The sequence below is a fragment of the Taudactylus pleione genome, unplaced genomic scaffold, assembly GCF_031769625.1.
Source record: "Taudactylus pleione unplaced genomic scaffold, aTauple2 ptg003646l, whole genome shotgun sequence".
Taxonomy (NCBI): Eukaryota; Metazoa; Chordata; class Amphibia; order Anura; family Myobatrachidae; genus Taudactylus; species Taudactylus pleione.
Window position 1 is genome coordinate 1 of NW_028287977.1, and position 25,607 is coordinate 25,607.

General features: G+C 44.9%; 1 protein-coding gene, 11 non-coding genes and 3 pseudogenes across 12 annotated transcripts; all 15 read left to right on the plus strand.

The window, feature by feature from the left end:
- Positions 1 to 106: 106 nt before the first annotated feature.
- LOC148430513 (U2 spliceosomal RNA) lies at positions 107 to 297 on the plus strand. Its single transcript, XR_015877428.1, has one exon. It is a non-coding gene; the product is annotated as a U2 spliceosomal RNA (small nuclear RNA).
- Positions 298 to 1,697: 1,400 nt separating this feature from the next.
- On the plus strand, positions 1,698 to 1,888 carry LOC148430514 (U2 spliceosomal RNA). The gene has a single exon (XR_015877439.1). It is a non-coding gene; the product is annotated as a U2 spliceosomal RNA (small nuclear RNA).
- Positions 1,889 to 3,288: 1,400 nt separating this feature from the next.
- Positions 3,289 to 3,479, plus strand: LOC148430515 (U2 spliceosomal RNA). The gene has a single exon (XR_015877440.1). It is a non-coding gene; the product is annotated as a U2 spliceosomal RNA (small nuclear RNA).
- A 1,400-nt stretch (positions 3,480 to 4,879) lies between these two features.
- LOC148430516 (U2 spliceosomal RNA) lies at positions 4,880 to 5,070 on the plus strand. Its single transcript, XR_015877441.1, has one exon. It is a non-coding gene; the product is annotated as a U2 spliceosomal RNA (small nuclear RNA).
- A 1,400-nt stretch (positions 5,071 to 6,470) lies between these two features.
- LOC148430517 (U2 spliceosomal RNA) lies at positions 6,471 to 6,661 on the plus strand. The gene has a single exon (XR_015877442.1). It is a non-coding gene; the product is annotated as a U2 spliceosomal RNA (small nuclear RNA).
- Positions 6,662 to 8,062: 1,401 nt separating this feature from the next.
- LOC148430518 (U2 spliceosomal RNA) lies at positions 8,063 to 8,149 on the plus strand (annotated as a pseudogene).
- A 643-nt stretch (positions 8,150 to 8,792) lies between these two features.
- On the plus strand, positions 8,793 to 8,967 carry LOC148430519 (U2 spliceosomal RNA; annotated as a pseudogene).
- A 1,400-nt stretch (positions 8,968 to 10,367) lies between these two features.
- Positions 10,368 to 10,558, plus strand: LOC148430520 (U2 spliceosomal RNA). Its single transcript, XR_015877429.1, has one exon. It is a non-coding gene; the product is annotated as a U2 spliceosomal RNA (small nuclear RNA).
- Positions 10,559 to 11,958: 1,400 nt separating this feature from the next.
- On the plus strand, positions 11,959 to 12,149 carry LOC148430521 (U2 spliceosomal RNA). Its single transcript, XR_015877430.1, has one exon. It is a non-coding gene; the product is annotated as a U2 spliceosomal RNA (small nuclear RNA).
- A 1,400-nt stretch (positions 12,150 to 13,549) lies between these two features.
- Positions 13,550 to 13,740, plus strand: LOC148430522 (U2 spliceosomal RNA). Its single transcript, XR_015877431.1, has one exon. It is a non-coding gene; the product is annotated as a U2 spliceosomal RNA (small nuclear RNA).
- Positions 13,741 to 15,140: 1,400 nt separating this feature from the next.
- On the plus strand, positions 15,141 to 15,331 carry LOC148430523 (U2 spliceosomal RNA). The gene has a single exon (XR_015877432.1). It is a non-coding gene; the product is annotated as a U2 spliceosomal RNA (small nuclear RNA).
- A 1,400-nt stretch (positions 15,332 to 16,731) lies between these two features.
- LOC148430524 (U2 spliceosomal RNA) lies at positions 16,732 to 16,922 on the plus strand. Its single transcript, XR_015877433.1, has one exon. It is a non-coding gene; the product is annotated as a U2 spliceosomal RNA (small nuclear RNA).
- Positions 16,923 to 18,322: 1,400 nt separating this feature from the next.
- On the plus strand, positions 18,323 to 18,513 carry LOC148430525 (U2 spliceosomal RNA). Its single transcript, XR_015877434.1, has one exon. It is a non-coding gene; the product is annotated as a U2 spliceosomal RNA (small nuclear RNA).
- Positions 18,514 to 19,914: 1,401 nt separating this feature from the next.
- On the plus strand, positions 19,915 to 20,014 carry LOC148430526 (U2 spliceosomal RNA; annotated as a pseudogene).
- A 670-nt stretch (positions 20,015 to 20,684) lies between these two features.
- LOC148430527 (uncharacterized) lies at positions 20,685 to 21,953 on the plus strand. Its single transcript, XM_088466588.1, has one exon. It carries the CDS (start codon positions 20,700 to 20,702, stop codon positions 21,951 to 21,953), a length of 1,254 nt encoding a protein of 417 aa, XP_088322714.1. The 5' UTR covers positions 20,685 to 20,699.
- Positions 21,954 to 25,607: the final 3,654 nt, after the last annotated feature.

Genomic DNA, 25,607 nt, shown 5'->3' on the forward strand with positions numbered 1-25,607 from the left:
GCAGGAGGCCGCTCTTCATAGATTATTGGTGGCTGCTCTAGCATTCTCCTTGATTGTGTGAGTCAGGTCAGAACGGAGCGTGTTTTTTCCGTGCCCTTAATGGGTTATCGCTTCTCGGCCTTTTGGCTAAGATCAAGTGTAGTATCTGTTCTTATCAGTTTAATATCTGATACGCCCCCTATCTGGGGGCCATATATTAAATGGATTTTTAGAACAGGGAGATGGAAGAAGAGCTTGCTCTGTCCACTCCACGCATTGACCTGGTATTGCATTACTTCCAGGACCGGTGCACCTTTCCTAAACTGTTATCCAAAAATAGAAAAGAACTATTTAACTCTTTCGTTTCACTTTGTTTCATTCTTACAGATTCAACAAACTAGTCTTTTGCCTGTGTCTGCACGTCATGCAATCAAATGACAATACCACCACCTGCTGCGCCTCCTGCACTCACCTGCTTGCACTTTGGCACTTCTTAACACTTCATTTGGTTTATGTACGTAACTACTGAAAATAAACAAGATCTGTTTATTTGGTGTCGTCTCGTCTGCTGCCTTATTGTGTCTACATTTGTTTTTCTCCATTTAGGCCTATGTCTGGGATTGAACCCAAATTATATATCATTGGAGTTGAGTTGCAGAGTAATTTGGAAATCAATTGCACAAAGAACGTATTGCATAATGAACGTATGCTACAGTTTGAGCTCTGATTTTCCAACCCACCCAGGTGATGCCACATTTAGATTTTGAATTCGTTTGCGTCTCTTTTTCACTTTTTTGGCACCAAGAAGTGTCAACCAACCACACGGATAGATTGAACTTTTGCACATGGATAGATTGAACTTTTGCAGTCGTGAATTGGCCATCTTTTCATTTGGACAACTTGAATATTTTGCAAACTTTGTCCCCACATAGAAATTTGGGAGACTAGGTTTATGCTTAATCATTTGAAATTGGCGCTCATTTGGTCAAGCAATTTGTTTCCAATAAATGGTTTTGTTACGGGTTTAAATGTGCCTCTTTCGGCATCGTGCGACCATCAAGAAACCTTTTTGGGTCCCTATTTGCAAGGACAATCAATTGGAGAAAGCATCTCGTGGTCTGTGTCTCCCTCCAATGGACCTCAGCAAGCAAGTGCAATACTTGTAAACATCAGAACACACTGACATCAGAGTAGAATGTTGGTTGTTTGAAAATTAGAATGAGAATGCACCAACATTCTGTGTTCTGACTGTCAACATTCTCTTCTTCCTGAACATTCCGTAGACACTGTGAACATTCCGAGCAATGTTTCTGAGCATTTCAATGAAGGGTTACACTGTCTAATAAACTGCAGGGACACGGCTCGAAGAAAGGAAGGCCGCAAAGCGTCTTTTGGGTGGGTGTGGCAGAGGTTTGCAGGAGGCGGTGCCAATGCAAATCATGCAGCTAGCAAGAGAGTATGGGAAAGAAACCCAAAGCACTTCTGCTTGTAACTAAGCTATGGTAAAGGCAAGTGGTGGGCAAAAAAAAAAAAAAAAAAAAAAAAAAAAAAGGCCCTTGCTGTGGGTCAGTCATTGCAGTAGCTGGAAGCACCTTGGACAGGGCCGCAAGCAGCAGGAGGCCGCTCTTCATAGATTATTGGTGGCTGCTCTAGCATTCTCCTTGATTGTGTGAGTCAGGTCAGAACGGAGCGTGTTTTTTCCGTGCCCTTAATGGGTTATCGCTTCTCGGCCTTTTGGCTAAGATCAAGTGTAGTATCTGTTCTTATCAGTTTAATATCTGATACGCCCCCTATCTGGGGGCCATATATTAAATGGATTTTTAGAACAGGGAGATGGAAGAAGAGCTTGCTCTGTCCACTCCACGCATTGACCTGGTATTGCATTACTTCCAGGACCGGTGCACCTTTCCTAAACTGTTATCCAAAAATAGAAAAGAACTATTTAACTCTTTCGTTTCACTTTGTTTCATTCTTACAGATTCAACAAACTAGTCTTTTGCCTGTGTCTGCACGTCATGCAATCAAATGACAATACCACCACCTGCTGCGCCTCCTGCACTCACCTGCTTGCACTTTGGCACTTCTTAACACTTCATTTGGTTTATGTACGTAACTACTGAAAATAAACAAGATCTGTTTATTTGGTGTCGTCTCGTCTGCTGCCTTATTGTGTCTACATTTGTTTTTCTCCATTTAGGCCTATGTCTGGGATTGAACCCAAATTATATATCATTGGAGTTGAGTTGCAGAGTAATTTGGAAATCAATTGCACAAAGAACGTATTGCATAATGAACGTATGCTACAGTTTGAGCTCTGATTTTCCAACCCACCCAGGTGATGCCACATTTAGATTTTGAATTCGTTTGCGTCTCTTTTTCACTTTTTTGGCACCAAGAAGTGTCAACCAACCACACGGATAGATTGAACTTTTGCACATGGATAGATTGAACTTTTGCAGTCGTGAATTGGCCATCTTTTCATTTGGACAACTTGAATATTTTGCAAACTTTGTCCCCACATAGAAATTTGGGAGACTAGGTTTATGCTTAATCATTTGAAATTGGCGCTCATTTGGTCAAGCAATTTGTTTCCAATAAATGGTTTTGTTACGGGTTTAAATGTGCCTCTTTCGGCATCGTGCGACCATCAAGAAACCTTTTTGGGTCCCTATTTGCAAGGACAATCAATTGGAGAAAGCATCTCGTGGTCTGTGTCTCCCTCCAATGGACCTCAGCAAGCAAGTGCAATACTTGTAAACATCAGAACACACTGACATCAGAGTAGAATGTTGGTTGTTTGAAAATTAGAATGAGAATGCACCAACATTCTGTGTTCTGACTGTCAACATTCTCTTCTTCCTGAACATTCCGTAGACACTGTGAACATTCCGAGCAATGTTTCTGAGCATTTCAATGAAGGGTTACACTGTCTAATAAACTGCAGGGACACGGCTCGAAGAAAGGAAGGCCGCAAAGCGTCTTTTGGGTGGGTGTGGCAGAGGTTTGCAGGAGGCGGTGCCAATGCAAATCATGCAGCTAGCAAGAGAGTATGGGAAAGAAACCCAAAGCACTTCTGCTTGTAACTAAGCTATGGTAAAGGCAAGTGGTGGGCAAAAAAAAAAAAAAAAAAAAAAAAAAAAAAGGCCCTTGCTGTGGGTCAGTCATTGCAGTAGCTGGAAGCACCTTGGACAGGGCCGCAAGCAGCAGGAGGCCGCTCTTCATAGATTATTGGTGGCTGCTCTAGCATTCTCCTTGATTGTGTGAGTCAGGTCAGAACGGAGCGTGTTTTTTCCGTGCCCTTAATGGGTTATCGCTTCTCGGCCTTTTGGCTAAGATCAAGTGTAGTATCTGTTCTTATCAGTTTAATATCTGATACGCCCCCTATCTGGGGGCCATATATTAAATGGATTTTTAGAACAGGGAGATGGAAGAAGAGCTTGCTCTGTCCACTCCACGCATTGACCTGGTATTGCATTACTTCCAGGACCGGTGCACCTTTCCTAAACTGTTATCCAAAAATAGAAAAGAACTATTTAACTCTTTCGTTTCACTTTGTTTCATTCTTACAGATTCAACAAACTAGTCTTTTGCCTGTGTCTGCACGTCATGCAATCAAATGACAATACCACCACCTGCTGCGCCTCCTGCACTCACCTGCTTGCACTTTGGCACTTCTTAACACTTCATTTGGTTTATGTACGTAACTACTGAAAATAAACAAGATCTGTTTATTTGGTGTCGTCTCGTCTGCTGCCTTATTGTGTCTACATTTGTTTTTCTCCATTTAGGCCTATGTCTGGGATTGAACCCAAATTATATATCATTGGAGTTGAGTTGCAGAGTAATTTGGAAATCAATTGCACAAAGAACGTATTGCATAATGAACGTATGCTACAGTTTGAGCTCTGATTTTCCAACCCACCCAGGTGATGCCACATTTAGATTTTGAATTCGTTTGCGTCTCTTTTTCACTTTTTTGGCACCAAGAAGTGTCAACCAACCACACGGATAGATTGAACTTTTGCACATGGATAGATTGAACTTTTGCAGTCGTGAATTGGCCATCTTTTCATTTGGACAACTTGAATATTTTGCAAACTTTGTCCCCACATAGAAATTTGGGAGACTAGGTTTATGCTTAATCATTTGAAATTGGCGCTCATTTGGTCAAGCAATTTGTTTCCAATAAATGGTTTTGTTACGGGTTTAAATGTGCCTCTTTCGGCATCGTGCGACCATCAAGAAACCTTTTTGGGTCCCTATTTGCAAGGACAATCAATTGGAGAAAGCATCTCGTGGTCTGTGTCTCCCTCCAATGGACCTCAGCAAGCAAGTGCAATACTTGTAAACATCAGAACACACTGACATCAGAGTAGAATGTTGGTTGTTTGAAAATTAGAATGAGAATGCACCAACATTCTGTGTTCTGACTGTCAACATTCTCTTCTTCCTGAACATTCCGTAGACACTGTGAACATTCCGAGCAATGTTTCTGAGCATTTCAATGAAGGGTTACACTGTCTAATAAACTGCAGGGACACGGCTCGAAGAAAGGAAGGCCGCAAAGCGTCTTTTGGGTGGGTGTGGCAGAGGTTTGCAGGAGGCGGTGCCAATGCAAATCATGCAGCTAGCAAGAGAGTATGGGAAAGAAACCCAAAGCACTTCTGCTTGTAACTAAGCTATGGTAAAGGCAAGTGGTGGGCAAAAAAAAAAAAAAAAAAAAAAAAAAAAAAGGCCCTTGCTGTGGGTCAGTCATTGCAGTAGCTGGAAGCACCTTGGACAGGGCCGCAAGCAGCAGGAGGCCGCTCTTCATAGATTATTGGTGGCTGCTCTAGCATTCTCCTTGATTGTGTGAGTCAGGTCAGAACGGAGCGTGTTTTTTCCGTGCCCTTAATGGGTTATCGCTTCTCGGCCTTTTGGCTAAGATCAAGTGTAGTATCTGTTCTTATCAGTTTAATATCTGATACGCCCCCTATCTGGGGGCCATATATTAAATGGATTTTTAGAACAGGGAGATGGAAGAAGAGCTTGCTCTGTCCACTCCACGCATTGACCTGGTATTGCATTACTTCCAGGACCGGTGCACCTTTCCTAAACTGTTATCCAAAAATAGAAAAGAACTATTTAACTCTTTCGTTTCACTTTGTTTCATTCTTACAGATTCAACAAACTAGTCTTTTGCCTGTGTCTGCACGTCATGCAATCAAATGACAATACCACCACCTGCTGCGCCTCCTGCACTCACCTGCTTGCACTTTGGCACTTCTTAACACTTCATTTGGTTTATGTACGTAACTACTGAAAATAAACAAGATCTGTTTATTTGGTGTCGTCTCGTCTGCTGCCTTATTGTGTCTACATTTGTTTTTCTCCATTTAGGCCTATGTCTGGGATTGAACCCAAATTATATATCATTGGAGTTGAGTTGCAGAGTAATTTGGAAATCAATTGCACAAAGAACGTATTGCATAATGAACGTATGCTACAGTTTGAGCTCTGATTTTCCAACCCACCCAGGTGATGCCACATTTAGATTTTGAATTCGTTTGCGTCTCTTTTTCACTTTTTTGGCACCAAGAAGTGTCAACCAACCACACGGATAGATTGAACTTTTGCACATGGATAGATTGAACTTTTGCAGTCGTGAATTGGCCATCTTTTCATTTGGACAACTTGAATATTTTGCAAACTTTGTCCCCACATAGAAATTTGGGAGACTAGGTTTATGCTTAATCATTTGAAATTGGCGCTCATTTGGTCAAGCAATTTGTTTCCAATAAATGGTTTTGTTACGGGTTTAAATGTGCCTCTTTCGGCATCGTGCGACCATCAAGAAACCTTTTTGGGTCCCTATTTGCAAGGACAATCAATTGGAGAAAGCATCTCGTGGTCTGTGTCTCCCTCCAATGGACCTCAGCAAGCAAGTGCAATACTTGTAAACATCAGAACACACTGACATCAGAGTAGAATGTTGGTTGTTTGAAAATTAGAATGAGAATGCACCAACATTCTGTGTTCTGACTGTCAACATTCTCTTCTTCCTGAACATTCCGTAGACACTGTGAACATTCCGAGCAATGTTTCTGAGCATTTCAATGAAGGGTTACACTGTCTAATAAACTGCAGGGACACGGCTCGAAGAAAGGAAGGCCGCAAAGCGTCTTTTGGGTGGGTGTGGCAGAGGTTTGCAGGAGGCGGTGCCAATGCAAATCATGCAGCTAGCAAGAGAGTATGGGAAAGAAACCCAAAGCACTTCTGCTTGTAACTAAGCTATGGTAAAGGCAAGTGGTGGGCAAAAAAAAAAAAAAAAAAAAAAAAAAAAAAGGCCCTTGCTGTGGGTCAGTCATTGCAGTAGCTGGAAGCACCTTGGACAGGGCCGCAAGCAGCAGGAGGCCGCTCTTCATAGATTATTGGTGGCTGCTCTAGCATTCTCCTTGATTGTGTGAGTCAGGTCAGAACGGAGCGTGTTTTTTCCGTGCCCTTAATGGGTTATCGCTTCTCGGCCTTTTGGCTAAGATCAAGTGTAGTATCTGTTCTTATCAGTTTAATATCTGATACGCCCCCTATCTGGGGGCCATATATTAAATGGATTTTTAGAACAGGGAGATGGAAGAAGAGCTTGCTCTGTCCACTCCACGCATTGACCTGGTATTGCATTACTTCCAGGACCGGTGCACCTTTCCTAAACTGTTATCCAAAAATAGAAAAGAACTATTTAACTCTTTCGTTTCACTTTGTTTCATTCTTACAGATTCAACAAACTAGTCTTTTGCCTGTGTCTGCACGTCATGCAATCAAATGACAATACCACCACCTGCTGCGCCTCCTGCACTCACCTGCTTGCACTTTGGCACTTCTTAACACTTCATTTGGTTTATGTACGTAACTACTGAAAATAAACAAGATCTGTTTATTTGGTGTCGTCTCGTCTGCTGCCTTATTGTGTCTACATTTGTTTTTCTCCATTTAGGCCTATGTCTGGGATTGAACCCAAATTATATATCATTGGAGTTGAGTTGCAGAGTAATTTGGAAATCAATTGCACAAAGAACGTATTGCATAATGAACGTATGCTACAGTTTGAGCTCTGATTTTCCAACCCACCCAGGTGATGCCACATTTAGATTTTGAATTCGTTTGCGTCTCTTTTTCACTTTTTTGGCACCAAGAAGTGTCAACCAACCACACGGATAGATTGAACTTTTGCACATGGATAGATTGAACTTTTGCAGTCGTGAATTGGCCATCTTTTCATTTGGACAACTTGAATATTTTGCAAACTTTGTCCCCACATAGAAATTTGGGAGACTAGGTTTATGCTTAATCATTTGAAATTGGCGCTCATTTGGTCAAGCAATTTGTTTCCAATAAATGGTTTTGTTACGGGTTTAAATGTGCCTCTTTCGGCATCGTGCGACCATCAAGAAACCTTTTTGGGTCCCTATTTGCAAGGACAATCAATTGGAGAAAGCATCTCGTGGTCTGTGTCTCCCTCCAATGGACCTCAGCAAGCAAGTGCAATACTTGTAAACATCAGAACACACTGACATCAGAGTAGAATGTTGGTTGTTTGAAAATTAGAATGAGAATGCACCAACATTCTGTGTTCTGACTGTCAACATTCTCTTCTTCCTGAACATTCCGTAGACACTGTGAACATTCCGAGCAATGTTTCTGAGCATTTCAATGAAGGGTTACACTGTCTAATAAACTGCAGGGACACGGCTCGAAGAAAGGAAGGCCGCAAAGCGTCTTTTGGGTGGGTGTGGCAGAGGTTTGCAGGAGGCGGTGCCAATGCAAATCATGCAGCTAGCAAGAGAGTATGGGAAAGAAACCCAAAGCACTTCTGCTTGTAACTAAGCTATGGTAAAGGCAAGTGGTGGGCAAAAAAAAAAAAAAAAAAAAAAAAAAAAAAAGGCCCTTGCTGTGGGTCAGTCATTGCAGTAGCTGGAAGCACCTTGGACAGGGCCGCAAGCAGCAGGAGGCCGCTCTTCATAGATTATTGGTGGCTGCTCTAGCATTCTCCTTGATTGTGTGAGTCAGGTCAGAACGGAGCGTGTTTTTTCCGTGCCCTTAATGGGTTATCGCTTCTCGGCCTTTTGGCTAAGATCAAGTGTAGTATCTGTTCTGGAAAATGAACTCAAAGACTGTGTGCCAAGGAGCAACCTTTCGTACCACTCGGTACTTTACGGACTGTTTCCTGGCACCCACACCTATGGGGCAATCCAGGAGGCCTGGCGCCTTATGAACTGTGTTAAGGACGCTTTGTGGCTTGCCAGGAATCGCCTCATTCTGCGGAGGGAGAGGATGTCTATCCAGGACTGTCGCAGGCTGATTCACAGCCTGCTAAGAGACTATTCCATCATGGACAGCCCTGAGGAAGAAGAGGACTAAACCCCCCTTCTTCTGCCCCCTCCCCCCATGCTTGATTGTCCAACAAGGACTGGGACAGTGGCCCCTTCCCCCATTTTTCACAGAGACTGATGTTTTGTTGATATGTCTTTCTATTTATTTACCCTTCCCATATATGTGTCTGTCTTTCAATAAAAACTTCAGTTCTGTGATTCCCCCCTCCCTTCCCCTCTACCCTCCACACCCATAGACCTTGTTGATTGTTGTTTTTGTTTAAGTAGTGAATGAATAATGCAAAGTATTATGTATAGTATAGGATGCCTTGTGCTATATGTTTTGCAATGCATTATATTGTATGTTTGATTATGTTTGATAGTGTATTGGGTTTAGGCTGTGCTGCGACACAGTACACTTGTATGTGTGATTTATGTATGTTTTTTGCCATCTTTATGTTAATAAAGAATGCTTTTTTCAATCAAAAAATCTGTTCTTATCAGTTTAATATCTGATACGCCCCCTATCTGGGGGCCATATATTAAATGGATTTTTAGAACAGGGAGATGGAAGAAGAGCTTGCTCTGTCCACTCCACGCATTGACCTGGTATTGCATTACTTCCAGGACCGGTGCACCTTTCCTAAACTGTTATCCAAAAATAGAAAAGAACTATTTAACTCTTTCGTTTCACTTTGTTTCATTCTTACAGATTCAACAAACTAGTCTTTTGCCTGTGTCTGCACGTCATGCAATCAAATGACAATACCACCACCTGCTGCGCCTCCTGCACTCACCTGCTTGCACTTTGGCACTTCTTAACACTTCATTTGGTTTATGTACGTAACTACTGAAAATAAACAAGATCTGTTTATTTGGTGTCGTCTCGTCTGCTGCCTTATTGTGTCTACATTTGTTTTTCTCCATTTAGGCCTATGTCTGGGATTGAACCCAAATTATATATCATTGGAGTTGAGTTGCAGAGTAATTTGGAAATCAATTGCACAAAGAACGTATTGCATAATGAACGTATGCTACAGTTTGAGCTCTGATTTTCCAACCCACCCAGGTGATGCCACATTTAGATTTTGAATTCGTTTGCGTCTCTTTTTCACTTTTTTGGCACCAAGAAGTGTCAACCAACCACACGGATAGATTGAACTTTTGCACATGGATAGATTGAACTTTTGCAGTCGTGAATTGGCCATCTTTTCATTTGGACAACTTGAATATTTTGCAAACTTTGTCCCCACATAGAAATTTGGGAGACTAGGTTTATGCTTAATCATTTGAAATTGGCGCTCATTTGGTCAAGCAATTTGTTTCCAATAAATGGTTTTGTTACGGGTTTAAATGTGCCTCTTTCGGCATCGTGCGACCATCAAGAAACCTTTTTGGGTCCCTATTTGCAAGGACAATCAATTGGAGAAAGCATCTCGTGGTCTGTGTCTCCCTCCAATGGACCTCAGCAAGCAAGTGCAATACTTGTAAACATCAGAACACACTGACATCAGAGTAGAATGTTGGTTGTTTGAAAATTAGAATGAGAATGCACCAACATTCTGTGTTCTGACTGTCAACATTCTCTTCTTCCTGAACATTCCGTAGACACTGTGAACATTCCGAGCAATGTTTCTGAGCATTTCAATGAAGGGTTACACTGTCTAATAAACTGCAGGGACACGGCTCGAAGAAAGGAAGGCCGCAAAGCGTCTTTTGGGTGGGTGTGGCAGAGGTTTGCAGGAGGCGGTGCCAATGCAAATCATGCAGCTAGCAAGAGAGTATGGGAAAGAAACCCAAAGCACTTCTGCTTGTAACTAAGCTATGGTAAAGGCAAGTGGTGGGCAAAAAAAAAAAAAAAAAAAAAAAAAAAAAAGGCCCTTGCTGTGGGTCAGTCATTGCAGTAGCTGGAAGCACCTTGGACAGGGCCGCAAGCAGCAGGAGGCCGCTCTTCATAGATTATTGGTGGCTGCTCTAGCATTCTCCTTGATTGTGTGAGTCAGGTCAGAACGGAGCGTGTTTTTTCCGTGCCCTTAATGGGTTATCGCTTCTCGGCCTTTTGGCTAAGATCAAGTGTAGTATCTGTTCTTATCAGTTTAATATCTGATACGCCCCCTATCTGGGGGCCATATATTAAATGGATTTTTAGAACAGGGAGATGGAAGAAGAGCTTGCTCTGTCCACTCCACGCATTGACCTGGTATTGCATTACTTCCAGGACCGGTGCACCTTTCCTAAACTGTTATCCAAAAATAGAAAAGAACTATTTAACTCTTTCGTTTCACTTTGTTTCATTCTTACAGATTCAACAAACTAGTCTTTTGCCTGTGTCTGCACGTCATGCAATCAAATGACAATACCACCACCTGCTGCGCCTCCTGCACTCACCTGCTTGCACTTTGGCACTTCTTAACACTTCATTTGGTTTATGTACGTAACTACTGAAAATAAACAAGATCTGTTTATTTGGTGTCGTCTCGTCTGCTGCCTTATTGTGTCTACATTTGTTTTTCTCCATTTAGGCCTATGTCTGGGATTGAACCCAAATTATATATCATTGGAGTTGAGTTGCAGAGTAATTTGGAAATCAATTGCACAAAGAACGTATTGCATAATGAACGTATGCTACAGTTTGAGCTCTGATTTTCCAACCCACCCAGGTGATGCCACATTTAGATTTTGAATTCGTTTGCGTCTCTTTTTCACTTTTTTGGCACCAAGAAGTGTCAACCAACCACACGGATAGATTGAACTTTTGCACATGGATAGATTGAACTTTTGCAGTCGTGAATTGGCCATCTTTTCATTTGGACAACTTGAATATTTTGCAAACTTTGTCCCCACATAGAAATTTGGGAGACTAGGTTTATGCTTAATCATTTGAAATTGGCGCTCATTTGGTCAAGCAATTTGTTTCCAATAAATGGTTTTGTTACGGGTTTAAATGTGCCTCTTTCGGCATCGTGCGACCATCAAGAAACCTTTTTGGGTCCCTATTTGCAAGGACAATCAATTGGAGAAAGCATCTCGTGGTCTGTGTCTCCCTCCAATGGACCTCAGCAAGCAAGTGCAATACTTGTAAACATCAGAACACACTGACATCAGAGTAGAATGTTGGTTGTTTGAAAATTAGAATGAGAATGCACCAACATTCTGTGTTCTGACTGTCAACATTCTCTTCTTCCTGAACATTCCGTAGACACTGTGAACATTCCGAGCAATGTTTCTGAGCATTTCAATGAAGGGTTACACTGTCTAATAAACTGCAGGGACACGGCTCGAAGAAAGGAAGGCCGCAAAGCGTCTTTTGGGTGGGTGTGGCAGAGGTTTGCAGGAGGCGGTGCCAATGCAAATCATGCAGCTAGCAAGAGAGTATGGGAAAGAAACCCAAAGCACTTCTGCTTGTAACTAAGCTATGGTAAAGGCAAGTGGTGGGCAAAAAAAAAAAAAAAAAAAAAAAAAAAAAAGGCCCTTGCTGTGGGTCAGTCATTGCAGTAGCTGGAAGCACCTTGGACAGGGCCGCAAGCAGCAGGAGGCCGCTCTTCATAGATTATTGGTGGCTGCTCTAGCATTCTCCTTGATTGTGTGAGTCAGGTCAGAACGGAGCGTGTTTTTTCCGTGCCCTTAATGGGTTATCGCTTCTCGGCCTTTTGGCTAAGATCAAGTGTAGTATCTGTTCTTATCAGTTTAATATCTGATACGCCCCCTATCTGGGGGCCATATATTAAATGGATTTTTAGAACAGGGAGATGGAAGAAGAGCTTGCTCTGTCCACTCCACGCATTGACCTGGTATTGCATTACTTCCAGGACCGGTGCACCTTTCCTAAACTGTTATCCAAAAATAGAAAAGAACTATTTAACTCTTTCGTTTCACTTTGTTTCATTCTTACAGATTCAACAAACTAGTCTTTTGCCTGTGTCTGCACGTCATGCAATCAAATGACAATACCACCACCTGCTGCGCCTCCTGCACTCACCTGCTTGCACTTTGGCACTTCTTAACACTTCATTTGGTTTATGTACGTAACTACTGAAAATAAACAAGATCTGTTTATTTGGTGTCGTCTCGTCTGCTGCCTTATTGTGTCTACATTTGTTTTTCTCCATTTAGGCCTATGTCTGGGATTGAACCCAAATTATATATCATTGGAGTTGAGTTGCAGAGTAATTTGGAAATCAATTGCACAAAGAACGTATTGCATAATGAACGTATGCTACAGTTTGAGCTCTGATTTTCCAACCCACCCAGGTGATGCCACATTTAGATTTTGAATTCGTTTGCGTCTCTTTTTCACTTTTTTGGCACCAAGAAGTGTCAACCAACCACACGGATAGATTGAACTTTTGCACATGGATAGATTGAACTTTTGCAGTCGTGAATTGGCCATCTTTTCATTTGGACAACTTGAATATTTTGCAAACTTTGTCCCCACATAGAAATTTGGGAGACTAGGTTTATGCTTAATCATTTGAAATTGGCGCTCATTTGGTCAAGCAATTTGTTTCCAATAAATGGTTTTGTTACGGGTTTAAATGTGCCTCTTTCGGCATCGTGCGACCATCAAGAAACCTTTTTGGGTCCCTATTTGCAAGGACAATCAATTGGAGAAAGCATCTCGTGGTCTGTGTCTCCCTCCAATGGACCTCAGCAAGCAAGTGCAATACTTGTAAACATCAGAACACACTGACATCAGAGTAGAATGTTGGTTGTTTGAAAATTAGAATGAGAATGCACCAACATTCTGTGTTCTGACTGTCAACATTCTCTTCTTCCTGAACATTCCGTAGACACTGTGAACATTCCGAGCAATGTTTCTGAGCATTTCAATGAAGGGTTACACTGTCTAATAAACTGCAGGGACACGGCTCGAAGAAAGGAAGGCCGCAAAGCGTCTTTTGGGTGGGTGTGGCAGAGGTTTGCAGGAGGCGGTGCCAATGCAAATCATGCAGCTAGCAAGAGAGTATGGGAAAGAAACCCAAAGCACTTCTGCTTGTAACTAAGCTATGGTAAAGGCAAGTGGTGGGCAAAAAAAAAAAAAAAAAAAAAAAAAAAAAAGGCCCTTGCTGTGGGTCAGTCATTGCAGTAGCTGGAAGCACCTTGGACAGGGCCGCAAGCAGCAGGAGGCCGCTCTTCATAGATTATTGGTGGCTGCTCTAGCATTCTCCTTGATTGTGTGAGTCAGGTCAGAACGGAGCGTGTTTTTTCCGTGCCCTTAATGGGTTATCGCTTCTCGGCCTTTTGGCTAAGATCAAGTGTAGTATCTGTTCTTATCAGTTTAATATCTGATACGCCCCCTATCTGGGGGCCATATATTAAATGGATTTTTAGAACAGGGAGATGGAAGAAGAGCTTGCTCTGTCCACTCCACGCATTGACCTGGTATTGCATTACTTCCAGGACCGGTGCACCTTTCCTAAACTGTTATCCAAAAATAGAAAAGAACTATTTAACTCTTTCGTTTCACTTTGTTTCATTCTTACAGATTCAACAAACTAGTCTTTTGCCTGTGTCTGCACGTCATGCAATCAAATGACAATACCACCACCTGCTGCGCCTCCTGCACTCACCTGCTTGCACTTTGGCACTTCTTAACACTTCATTTGGTTTATGTACGTAACTACTGAAAATAAACAAGATCTGTTTATTTGGTGTCGTCTCGTCTGCTGCCTTATTGTGTCTACATTTGTTTTTCTCCATTTAGGCCTATGTCTGGGATTGAACCCAAATTATATATCATTGGAGTTGAGTTGCAGAGTAATTTGGAAATCAATTGCACAAAGAACGTATTGCATAATGAACGTATGCTACAGTTTGAGCTCTGATTTTCCAACCCACCCAGGTGATGCCACATTTAGATTTTGAATTCGTTTGCGTCTCTTTTTCACTTTTTTGGCACCAAGAAGTGTCAACCAACCACACGGATAGATTGAACTTTTGCACATGGATAGATTGAACTTTTGCAGTCGTGAATTGGCCATCTTTTCATTTGGACAACTTGAATATTTTGCAAACTTTGTCCCCACATAGAAATTTGGGAGACTAGGTTTATGCTTAATCATTTGAAATTGGCGCTCATTTGGTCAAGCAATTTGTTTCCAATAAATGGTTTTGTTACGGGTTTAAATGTGCCTCTTTCGGCATCGTGCGACCATCAAGAAACCTTTTTGGGTCCCTATTTGCAAGGACAATCAATTGGAGAAAGCATCTCGTGGTCTGTGTCTCCCTCCAATGGACCTCAGCAAGCAAGTGCAATACTTGTAAACATCAGAACACACTGACATCAGAGTAGAATGTTGGTTGTTTGAAAATTAGAATGAGAATGCACCAACATTCTGTGTTCTGACTGTCAACATTCTCTTCTTCCTGAACATTCCGTAGACACTGTGAACATTCCGAGCAATGTTTCTGAGCATTTCAATGAAGGGTTACACTGTCTAATAAACTGCAGGGACACGGCTCGAAGAAAGGAAGGCCGCAAAGCGTCTTTTGGGTGGGTGTGGCAGAGGTTTGCAGGAGGCGGTGCCAATGCAAATCATGCAGCTAGCAAGAGAGTATGGGAAAGAAACCCAAAGCACTTCTGCTTGTAACTAAGCTATGGTAAAGGCAAGTGGTGGGCAAAAAAAAAAAAAAAAAAAAAAAAAAAAAAGGCCCTTGCTGTGGGTCAGTCATTGCAGTAGCTGGAAGCACCTTGGACAGGGCCGCAAGCAGCAGGAGGCCGCTCTTCATAGATTATTGGTGGCTGCTCTAGCATTCTCCTTGATTGTGTGAGTCAGGTCAGAACGGAGCGTGTTTTTTCCGTGCCCTTAATGGGTTATCGCTTCTCGGCCTTTTGGCTAAGATCAAGTGTAGTATCTGTTCTTATCAGTTTAATATCTGATACGCCCCCTATCTGGGGGCCATATATTAAATGGATTTTTAGAACAGGGAGATGGAAGAAGAGCTTGCTCTGTCCACTCCACGCATTGACCTGGTATTGCATTACTTCCAGGACCGGTGCACCTTTCCTAAACTGTTATCCAAAAATAGAAAAGAACTATTTAACTCTTTCGTTTCACTTTGTTTCATTCTTACAGATTCAACAAACTAGTCTTTTGCCTGTGTCTGCACGTCATGCAATCAAATGACAATACCACCACCTGCTGCGCCTCCTGCACTCACCTGCTTGCACTTTGGCACTTCTTAACACTTCATTTGGTTTATGTACGTAACTACTGAAAATAAACAAGATCTGTTTATTTGGTGTCGTCTCGTCTGCTGCCTTATTGTGTCTACATTTGTTTTTCTCCATTTAGGCCTATGTCTGGGATTGAACCCAAATTATATATCATTGGAGTTGAGTTGCAGAGTAATTTGGAAATCAATTGCACAAAGAACGTATTGCATAATGAACGTATGCTACAGTTTGAGCTCTGATTTTCCAACCCACCCAGGTGATGCCACATTTAGATTTTGAATTCGTTTGCGTCTCTTTTTCACTTTTTTGGCACCAAGAAGTGTCAACCAACCACACGGATAGATTGAACTTTTGCACATGGATAGATTGAACTTTTGCAGTCGTGAATTGGCCATCTTTTCATTTGGACAACTTGAATATTTTGCAAACTTTGTCCCCACATAGAAATTTGGGAGACTAGGTTTATGCTTAATCATTTGAAATTGGCGCTCATTTGGTCAAGCAATTTGTTTCCAATAAATGGTTTTGTTACGGGTTTAAATGTGCCTCTTTCGGCATCGTGCGACCATCAAGAAACCTTTTTGGGTCCCTATTTGCAAGGACAATCAATTGGAGAAAGCATCTCGTGGTCTGTGTCTCCCTCCAATGGACCTCAGCAAGCAAGTGCAATACTTGTAAACATCAGAACACACTGACATCAGAGTAGAATGTTGGTTGTTTGAAAATTAGAATGAGAATGCACCAACATTCTGTGTTCTGACTGTCAACATTCTCTTCTTCCTGAACATTCCGTAGACACTGTGAACATTCCGAGCAATGTTTCTGAGCATTTCAATGAAGGGTTACACTGTCTAATAAACTGCAGGGACACGGCTCGAAGAAAGGAAGGCCGCAAAGCGTCTTTTGGGTGGGTGTGGCAGAGGTTTGCAGGAGGCGGTGCCAATGCAAATCATGCAGCTAGCAAGAGAGTATGGGAAAGAAACCCAAAGCACTTCTGCTTGTAACTAAGCTATGGTAAAGGCAAGTGGTGGGCAAAAAAAAAAAAAAAAAAAAAAAAAAAAAAGGCCCTTGCTGTGGGTCAGTCATTGCAGTAGCTGGAAGCACCTTGGACAGGGCCGCAAGCAGCAGGAGGCCGCTCTTCATAGATTATTGGTGGCTGCTCTAGCATTCTCCTTGATTGTGTGAGTCAGGTCAGAACGGAGCGTGTTTTTTCCGTGCCCTTAATGGGTTATCGCTTCTCGGCCTTTTGGCTAAGATCAAGTGTAGTATCTGTTCTTATCAGTTTAATATCTGATACGCCCCCTATCTGGGGGCCATATATTAAATGGATTTTTAGAACAGGGAGATGGAAGAAGAGCTTGCTCTGTCCACTCCACGCATTGACCTGGTATTGCATTACTTCCAGGACCGGTGCACCTTTCCTAAACTGTTATCCAAAAATAGAAAAGAACTATTTAACTCTTTCGTTTCACTTTGTTTCATTCTTACAGATTCAACAAACTAGTCTTTTGCCTGTGTCTGCACGTCATGCAATCAAATGACAATACCACCACCTGCTGCGCCTCCTGCACTCACCTGCTTGCACTTTGGCACTTCTTAACACTTGATTTGGTTTATGTACGTAACTACTGAAAATAAACAAGATCTGTTTATTTGGTGTCGTCTCGTCTGCTGCCTTATTGTGTCTACATTTGTTTTTCTCCATTTAGGCCTATGTCTGGGATTGAACCCAAATTATATATCATTGGAGTTGAGTTGCAGAGTAATTTGGAAATCAATTGCACAAAGAACGTATTGCATAATGAACGTATGCTACAGTTTGAGCTCTGATTTTCCAACCCACCCAGGTGATGCCACATTTAGATTTTGAATTCGTTTGCGTCTCTTTTTCACTTTTTTGGCACCAAGAAGTGTCAACCAACCACACGGATAGATTGAACTTTTGCACATGGATAGATTGAACTTTTGCAGTCGTGAATTGGCCATCTTTTCATTTGGACAACTTGAATATTTTGCAAACTTTGTCCCCACATAGAAATTTGGGAGACTAGGTTTATGCTTAATCATTTGAAATTGGCGCTCATTTGGTCAAGCAATTTGTTTCCAATAAATGGTTTTGTTACGGGTTTAAATGTGCCTCTTTCGGCATCGTGCGACCATCAAGAAACCTTTTTGGGTCCCTATTTGCAAGGACAATCAATTGGAGAAAGCATCTCGTGGTCTGTGTCTCCCTCCAATGGACCTCAGCAAGCAAGTGCAATACTTGTAAACATCAGAACACACTGACATCAGAGTAGAATGTTGGTTGTTTGAAAATTAGAATGAGAATGCACCAACATTCTGTGTTCTGACTGTCAACATTCTCTTCTTCCTGAACATTCCGTAGACACTGTGAACATTCCGAGCAATGTTTCTGAGCATTTCAATGAAGGGTTACACTGTCTAATAAACTGCAGGGACACGGCTCGAAGAAAGGAAGGCCGCAAAGCGTCTTTTGGGTGGGTGTGGCAGAGGTTTGCAGGAGGCGGTGCCAATGCAAATCATGCAGCTAGCAAGAGAGTATGGGAAAGAAACCCAAAGCACTTCTGCTTGTAACTAAGCTATGGTAAAGGCAAGTGGTGGGCAAAAAAAAAAAAAAAAAAAAAAAAAAAAAAGGCCCTTGCTGTGGGTCAGTCATTGCAGTAGCTGGAAGCACCTTGGACAGGGCCGCAAGCAGCAGGAGGCCGCTCTTCATAGATTATTGGTGGCTGCTCTAGCATTCTCCTTGATTGTGTGAGTCAGGTCAGAACGGAGCGTGTTTTTTCCGTGCCCTTAATGGGTTATCGCTTCTCGGCCTTTTGGCTAAGATCAAGTGTAGTATCTGTTCTTATCAGTTTAATATCTGATACGCCCCCTATCTGGGGGCCATATATTAAATGGATTTTTAGAACAGGGAGATGGAAGAAGAGCTTGCTCTGTCCACTCCACGCATTGACCTGGTATTGCATTACTTCCAGGACCGGTGCACCTTTCCTAAACTGTTATCCAAAAATAGAAAAGAACTATTTAACTCTTTCGTTTCACTTTGTTTCATTCTTACAGATTCAACAAACTAGTCTTTTGCCTGTGTCTGCACGTCATGCAATCAAATGACAATACCACCACCTGCTGCGCCTCCTGCACTCACCTGCTTGCACTTTGGCACTTCTTAACACTTCATTTGGTTTATGTACGTAACTACTGAAAATAAACAAGATCTGTTTATTTGGTGTCGTCTCGTCTGCTGCCTTATTGTGTCTACATTTGTTTTTCTCCATTTAGGCCTATGTCTGGGATTGAACCCAAATTATATATCATTGGAGTTGAGTTGCAGAGTAATTTGGAAATCAATTGCACAAAGAACGTATTGCATAATGAACGTATGCTACAGTTTGAGCTCTGATTTTCCAACCCACCCAGGTGATGCCACATTTAGATTTTGAATTCGTTTGCGTCTCTTTTTCACTTTTTTGGCACCAAGAAGTGTCAACCAACCACACGGATAGATTGAACTTTTGCACATGGATAGATTGAACTTTTGCAGTCGTGAATTGGCCATCTTTTCATTTGGACAACTTGAATATTTTGCAAACTTTGTCCCCACATAGAAATTTGGGAGACTAGGTTTATGCTTAATCATTTGAAATTGGCGCTCATTTGGTCAAGCAATTTGTTTCCAATAAATGGTTTTGTTACGGGTTTAAATGTGCCTCTTTCGGCATCGTGCGACCATCAAGAAACCTTTTTGGGTCCCTATTTGCAAGGACAATCAATTGGAGAAAGCATCTCGTGGTCTGTGTCTCCCTCCAATGGACCTCAGCAAGCAAGTGCAATACTTGTAAACATCAGAACACACTGACATCAGAGTAGAATGTTGGTTGTTTGAAAATTAGAATGAGAATGCACCAACATTCTGTGTTCTGACTGTCAACATTCTCTTCTTCCTGAACATTCCGTAGACACTGTGAACATTCCGAGCAATGTTTCTGAGCATTTCAATGAAGGGTTACACTGTCTAATAAACTGCAGGGACACGGCTCGAAGAAAGGAAGGCCGCAAAGCGTCTTTTGGGTGGGTGTGGCAGAGGTTTGCAGGAGGCGGTGCCAATGCAAATCATGCAGCTAGCAAGAGAGTATGGGAAAGAAACCCAAAGCACTTCTGCTTGTAACTAAGCTATGGTAAAGGCAAGTGGTGGGCAAAAAAAAAAAAAAAAAAAAAAAAAAAAAAAGGCCCTTGCTGTGGGTCAGTCATTGCAGTAGCTGGAAGCACCTTGGACAGGGCCGCAAGCAGCAGGAGGCCGCTCTTCATAGATTATTGGTGGCTGCTCTAGCATTCTCCTTGATTGTGTGAGTCAGGTCAGAACGGAGCGTGTTTTTTCCGTGCCCTTAATGGGTTATCGCTTCTCGGCCTTTTGGCTAAGATCAAGTGTAGTATCTGTTCTTATCAGTGCTGACTGACTGGACTGTGACTACACTCGGGCTCCAGAGGACCTGCTGCCGCATTTTTTCTGGACCTGCACCGGCCGAGGAAGCTGAAAGAGGACTGCTGAGAGGAAGAAGGATTCGACTTGCCGAGGGTTAGACTTGCTGCTCTGCCCTCTGAAGAAGCGACTGCCAAGCTCCGACCAGCGTCCCCCAGACTGCCGACTGCGACGAGGAAGGACTACAAGTAGCAGAGGGTCAGACTTGTTTGCTCTGCCCTCTGTGAAACCGACCTCCGACCAGCGACGACCAGACCCTGCGACGAGGAAGGACTTCGACCAGCATTGGGCTAGACTTGTTTGCTCTGCCCTCTGCGAAGCCGTCTCCCGACCTCCGACCAGCGGCGACCAGACCCTGCGACCGCGACGAGGAAGGACTTCGACTGGCATTGGGTTAGACTTGTTTGCTCTGCCCTCTGCGAAAGCGACTTCCGACCTCCGACCGCCGCAGACCCTTCTCCAGCCCAACTTCGACCCCGGGCAAGAAGCAGGAGAGATGGCCTCAGCTGCCCCCACCCCGGTGCCAGCCTCAGCCTCCGCTCCAGCCACCTCTGCCAGGAAGAAGGCGGCAAAGAAGGGACCGAAGCCGGCCGAAGCTCTGCCCGACCAGGTCCCATCCACCTCCACCGCCCCTCCAGCAACAGCCACCGAGAAGCCCAGCCAGACCCAGCCCAAGGGTACCCCAGCCTTGGAGCCCTGGATGAGGCAGACCGTCGTGATGAAGCTGAAGGAGGTGGAAGGAAAGATGCCGGACATGACGACGGAGACCTTCGGCAAGAAGATGGTCCTTGAGCAGGGGTTCTCGACTGCTGAAACCCTCAGCATACAGAACTATCTCAAGGGGATCTTTTATGTGACCTTTGCCTCCATTGCAATCTGCAAGAGGTACTGGGAAGCGGTGAAAGCGGCGAGGCCTGAATCCCCTTTCTCTCGCTTTGTGGGCAATTGCCCTATTCAAAGAGAGGAGAGGCGGGTGACGGTTTCAATGCGGAACCCACACACGCCTGGCAAGGACATCGCCACTTTCCTGGGCCGTTTCTGCACGGTGATCAAGGAGCCCTCCAAGATCCTGGACAGGAATGGCTTCTGGACAGGCAAGTGGGCTGTCATCGTCAAGCTCCTAAAAGATAACTGGAGCCCCGATGGAGTTGTGCACCTGCCACAGTTCTTCTCCCTGGGCGCATCTGCAGGATTTCTCAGTTATCCGGACCAGCCGCGGATCTGCAAGACCTGCGGTGGGAAGGACCACATTGGGAGAGACTGCAAGGTGGCAGCCTGCAAGAAGTGCAAGGTGGCGGGACACGACACCAAGGATTGCCCCACCCAGAAGACATGCAACCTCTGTGGGGAGGTGAACCATGTCTACAGAGACTGCCCCAATAGGGCAAAATCCTATGTGGCAGCAGTGACTGGACAAGGCCAGCAGAGGCGCCAGGAGGGTAAGAAACCTTCCACCCCCACCCCACCCCCCCGCACCCGTCCTACCCTTCCTACCCCACCCCTTCCCACCCATCCTACCCCACGCCCTCCTCCCACTGTGACAGCAACTCCCACCCCCACTGCTGGCACAACCCCTCCCCCCTCTCCCTCCCGCTCCCTTCTCCATCCCACTGTCTCTTCCACCCCCCCTGTCTCTCTCCTCTCCGAGGAAGAGTTTCCCCCTCTTGTACCCTCTGCAGGCACTCAACAGTCGAGCAGGAAGCGAAAGGAGTTTGACAGCCCAGCTGCTGACCCCGACCCTTCCAAGAAGTTGGCGGTAGAACAGGTCGAGAACCCTCTTCCACTAGAGGACGAGATGGAGGCGATGGTGGAAAGCCTCGTGGAGGAGGTAGTACCTGACCTTAATGCTGACAACTTAATCGAACAGCTGATCCAGAGCTGTATGCAGCCGCCCCAACAGGGCGACCCAGCAACCGTTCAAGAGGAAGCACCGCCCGACAAGAGTGGTAGCTAAATGTATTTTCCGTGTTCTAACCTTTTTTCTCCCAACTAATGGTGTCTTTTTCCCTTTTTACCATTAATGTGAGGAGTATTAAGGATAAGTTTAGAAGACAGTCTGTGTTTGCATTTTTAGATACTCAGAAATGTGATGTTTACATGTTGCAGGAGTGCTCTATTCCTTTTTCCAGGTCTTATAGACATCTGGGCCGGCAGTGGTCTCACGGTCCGTCCTATTGGTCTGGTGGGGGTGAGTGTAAGTCTGCAGGGGTCGCCATTCTTATTAGGGGGAGCCTCTTCACACTAGATTCTGTTCAGGAGCTCGTCTGCGGCAGATTGCTTATCGTAGACGGCTCCTGGGCAGGTGAGCCTATTAGGCTAATCTGTGTGTATGCACCCCCTGGTAAGAACGAGCGTTTGGAGCTTTTCCAGACCCTGCGGCTGCAGCTCGCAACCACTAGGGCAGTAGTGATGGCCGGAGATTTCAACTGCCCCATGGAAGAGGATGGACGCAGCACCTGCAACACTGCTAAGCTTGATTTGACATCTAAACTGCTCATAGAAATGGTAACCGAAGCTTCTCTGCGGGATGCTGTGGGCTCCATGGGGGCTGGCTCCGTGAATTACACGTGGAGCCGCCCCGATGGCTCGGTGCATTCCCGCATTGACTTTGTGTTTACCTCTAGAGCAGTGAAGCAGAACAGGCATGCTATGGTTCCCTGCTTCTTCTCTGACCACAGAGCCATTCTCTTCCAAGGAGACCTGGGCAATGGTTTTCCTCCTGGCCCAGGCTCCTGGAAGTTGAACTGTGCTCTGCTGGAAAGGGAGGAGGTGCTGGCCGAGCTGAAGGATGCCTACATCACATGGAAGAATGATAAATGCTATTTTGAATGCATGAGTGATTGGTGGGAATATGTTAAGGCTAACATTCGCAGTTTCTTTCAGGTCAAAGGAAGACAACAGGCGTGCGACCGAAAGAGGAACTTCAAGGGACTGCAGAGACAACTGCAGTCCCTGCAGGACCTCCAACGGTGCGGCTGGGACGTGAGAGATGATCTGGAGGAGACCAAAAAGAGCCTGAAAGGGCACTTCGAGGAGGAATCCAGACGCATCGTCTTCCGTTCCAAGGTGGAGAACCTGGAGAAGGGTGAGAAATGTAACTCTTTCTTTTTCAGGAAACTCCACTCTGGCCACACGCCCCTGACTGAGCTGCGAGATGAGACCGGTATTCCCAGGCAGGGGAAGGAGGGCGTCATGAAGGTCATCACGGACTACTATGGCGACCTCTACTCCCCAAAGACGACGGACAGTACTGTGGCTGATGAGTTCCTGTCAGGTATCACTAACACTATTGATCCTGCAGGTAAAGCAGCCATGGATGCTCCCTTGGTGTTGGAGGAGTTGCACTCTGCCGCTAAATCCTTTAGGCAGGGCAGGACCCCGGGCAGTGATGGTCTCCCAGCAGAGCTCTATGTAGCGCTGTGGGACCTCATTGGCCCGGACCTGCTCGAGCTGTACAAGGAGATGGTGGTGGAGGGCAAAATGCCTCCTTCACTGAGGGAGGGACTGATCACGATCTTGTATAAGCGTAAGGGGGAGAGATGTGAGCTGAAAAATTGGAGGCCCATCTCTCTCCTGAACGTGGACTACAAGATCCTGGCCAAGGTACTTGCCAACAGGCTGAAGGCTGTCATCGGACAGATCATTCACCCGGACCAGACCTGCAGCATTCCTGGCCGCAGGATTGCAGATAGCCTTGCCCTCCTCAGAGACACGGTCCATTACATCAAGGACCGGAACGTGCATGCGGCTCTGGTCAGCCTTGACCAGGAGAAGGCCTTTGACCGTGTCTCACATGAGTTGATGGGTAGGGTCCTGCAGAGGTTTGGGCTTGGTGAAATGTTTTGCACGTATGTTAACCTGATGTACCTTGATATTCACAGCTCGGTGTTGGTGAACGGCTGGAAGACTGACCCCTTTCCTATTCTATCTGGGGTCAGACAAGGCTGCCCTCTTTCACCTCTTCTTTTTGTTTGTGTTATAGAGCTCCTGGCTGTATGCATCAGACGGAAACCAGAGATCAGAGGGGTCATCGCACCGGGTCCAGACCGTAGAGAGGCCAAGTGCTCGCTGTACATGGACGACGTCACTGTCTTCTGCGCTGACCAGAGTTCGGTGACAGCACTCGTCCAGACCTGCGAGAGCTTCGGCCGAGCTTCAGGGGCAAAAGTCAACTGCGGGAAGTCAGAGGCTATGCTGTTCGGGCAGTGGCACCTGTCATCCTCCGCTCCATTCCCCTTTGCTGTCAAGCCGGACTTCATCAAAATTCTGGGAGTCTGGCTTGGTGGTGAAGGTGCGGCCCTGAAGTGCTGGGACGAAAGACTTGCCACTGTAAGGCAAAAAATTGGACTGTGGAGCCTCAGAGACCTTACCATCGAAGGAAAAGCACTTGTACTGCGCAACGAGATCCTTCCCGTTCTGCAGTACACAGCGCAGGCCTGGCCACCTCTGGTCACGGTCTGCAGGGCCATCACAAGGGCAGTGTTTCACTTCATCTGGGGCTCCAAGATGGACAGAGTAAAGCGGACAGTTATGTACAAGGAGCCCCTCAAAGGTGGAAAGGGAATACCAGATATCCCCACCATGCTGCGAGCCTTCTTTGTTTGCAACTGTATCCGCAGGACTTTGTGTGAGACTGATAATGACTCTGCAGGAAACTCCATGTCTCGCTTTTTCCTCCTACCCCTTTGGAGGGCCCTAGGCTGGGCTAAGTGGGACAGCTCCATCCCTTACAACTGGAACACTCCCTGGTTCTACCTGGACGTGTCCAAGTTTGTGAGGGAGCACCAACTGGAGGGAGTTAAACCTGACTTGTGGAAACCAAAGACTATCCACAAGCTCATCAGAGCAAAAGACGTCATGGAGCCTATTCCAGGGCTCCCTTCAGCAACTGCCAAGCAGGTATGGGACAATGTGGCCTCCAAAAGGCTCACAAATAGACACAAGGACATGTCATGGATGGCAATCCAAGGGGGTCTGCCCCTAAGGACATTCATGCACTCCCGTAACCTGTGCAGGTACAGACATTGCCCCTGGTGCATCTCTCACGAGGAAACAGCTATGCACTTGTTTTGGGACTGTACTTATGCACAGTTGTTGTTAGATGCCCTGGAAAATGAACTCAAAGACTGTGTGCCAAGGAGCAACCTTTCGTACCACTCGGTACTTTACGGACTGTTTCCTGGCACCCACACCTATGGGGCAATCCAGGAGGCCTGGCGCCTTATGAACTGTGTTAAGGACGCTTTGTGGCTTGCCAGGAATCGCCTCATTCTGCGGAGGGAGAGGATGTCTATCCAGGACTGTCGCAGGCTGATTCACAGCCTGCTAAGAGACTATTCCATCATGGACAGCCCTGAGGAAGAAGAGGACTAAACCCCCCTTCTTCTGCCCCCTCCCCCCATGCTTGATTGTCCAACAAGGACTGGGACAGTGGCCCCTTCCCCCATTTTTCACAGAGACTGATGTTTTGTTGATATGTCTTTCTATTTATTTACCCTTCCCATATATGTGTCTGTCTTTCAATAAAAACTTCAGTTCTGTGATTCCCCCCCCCCTTCCCCTCTACCCTCCACACCCATAGACCTTGTTGATTGTTGTTTTTGTTTAA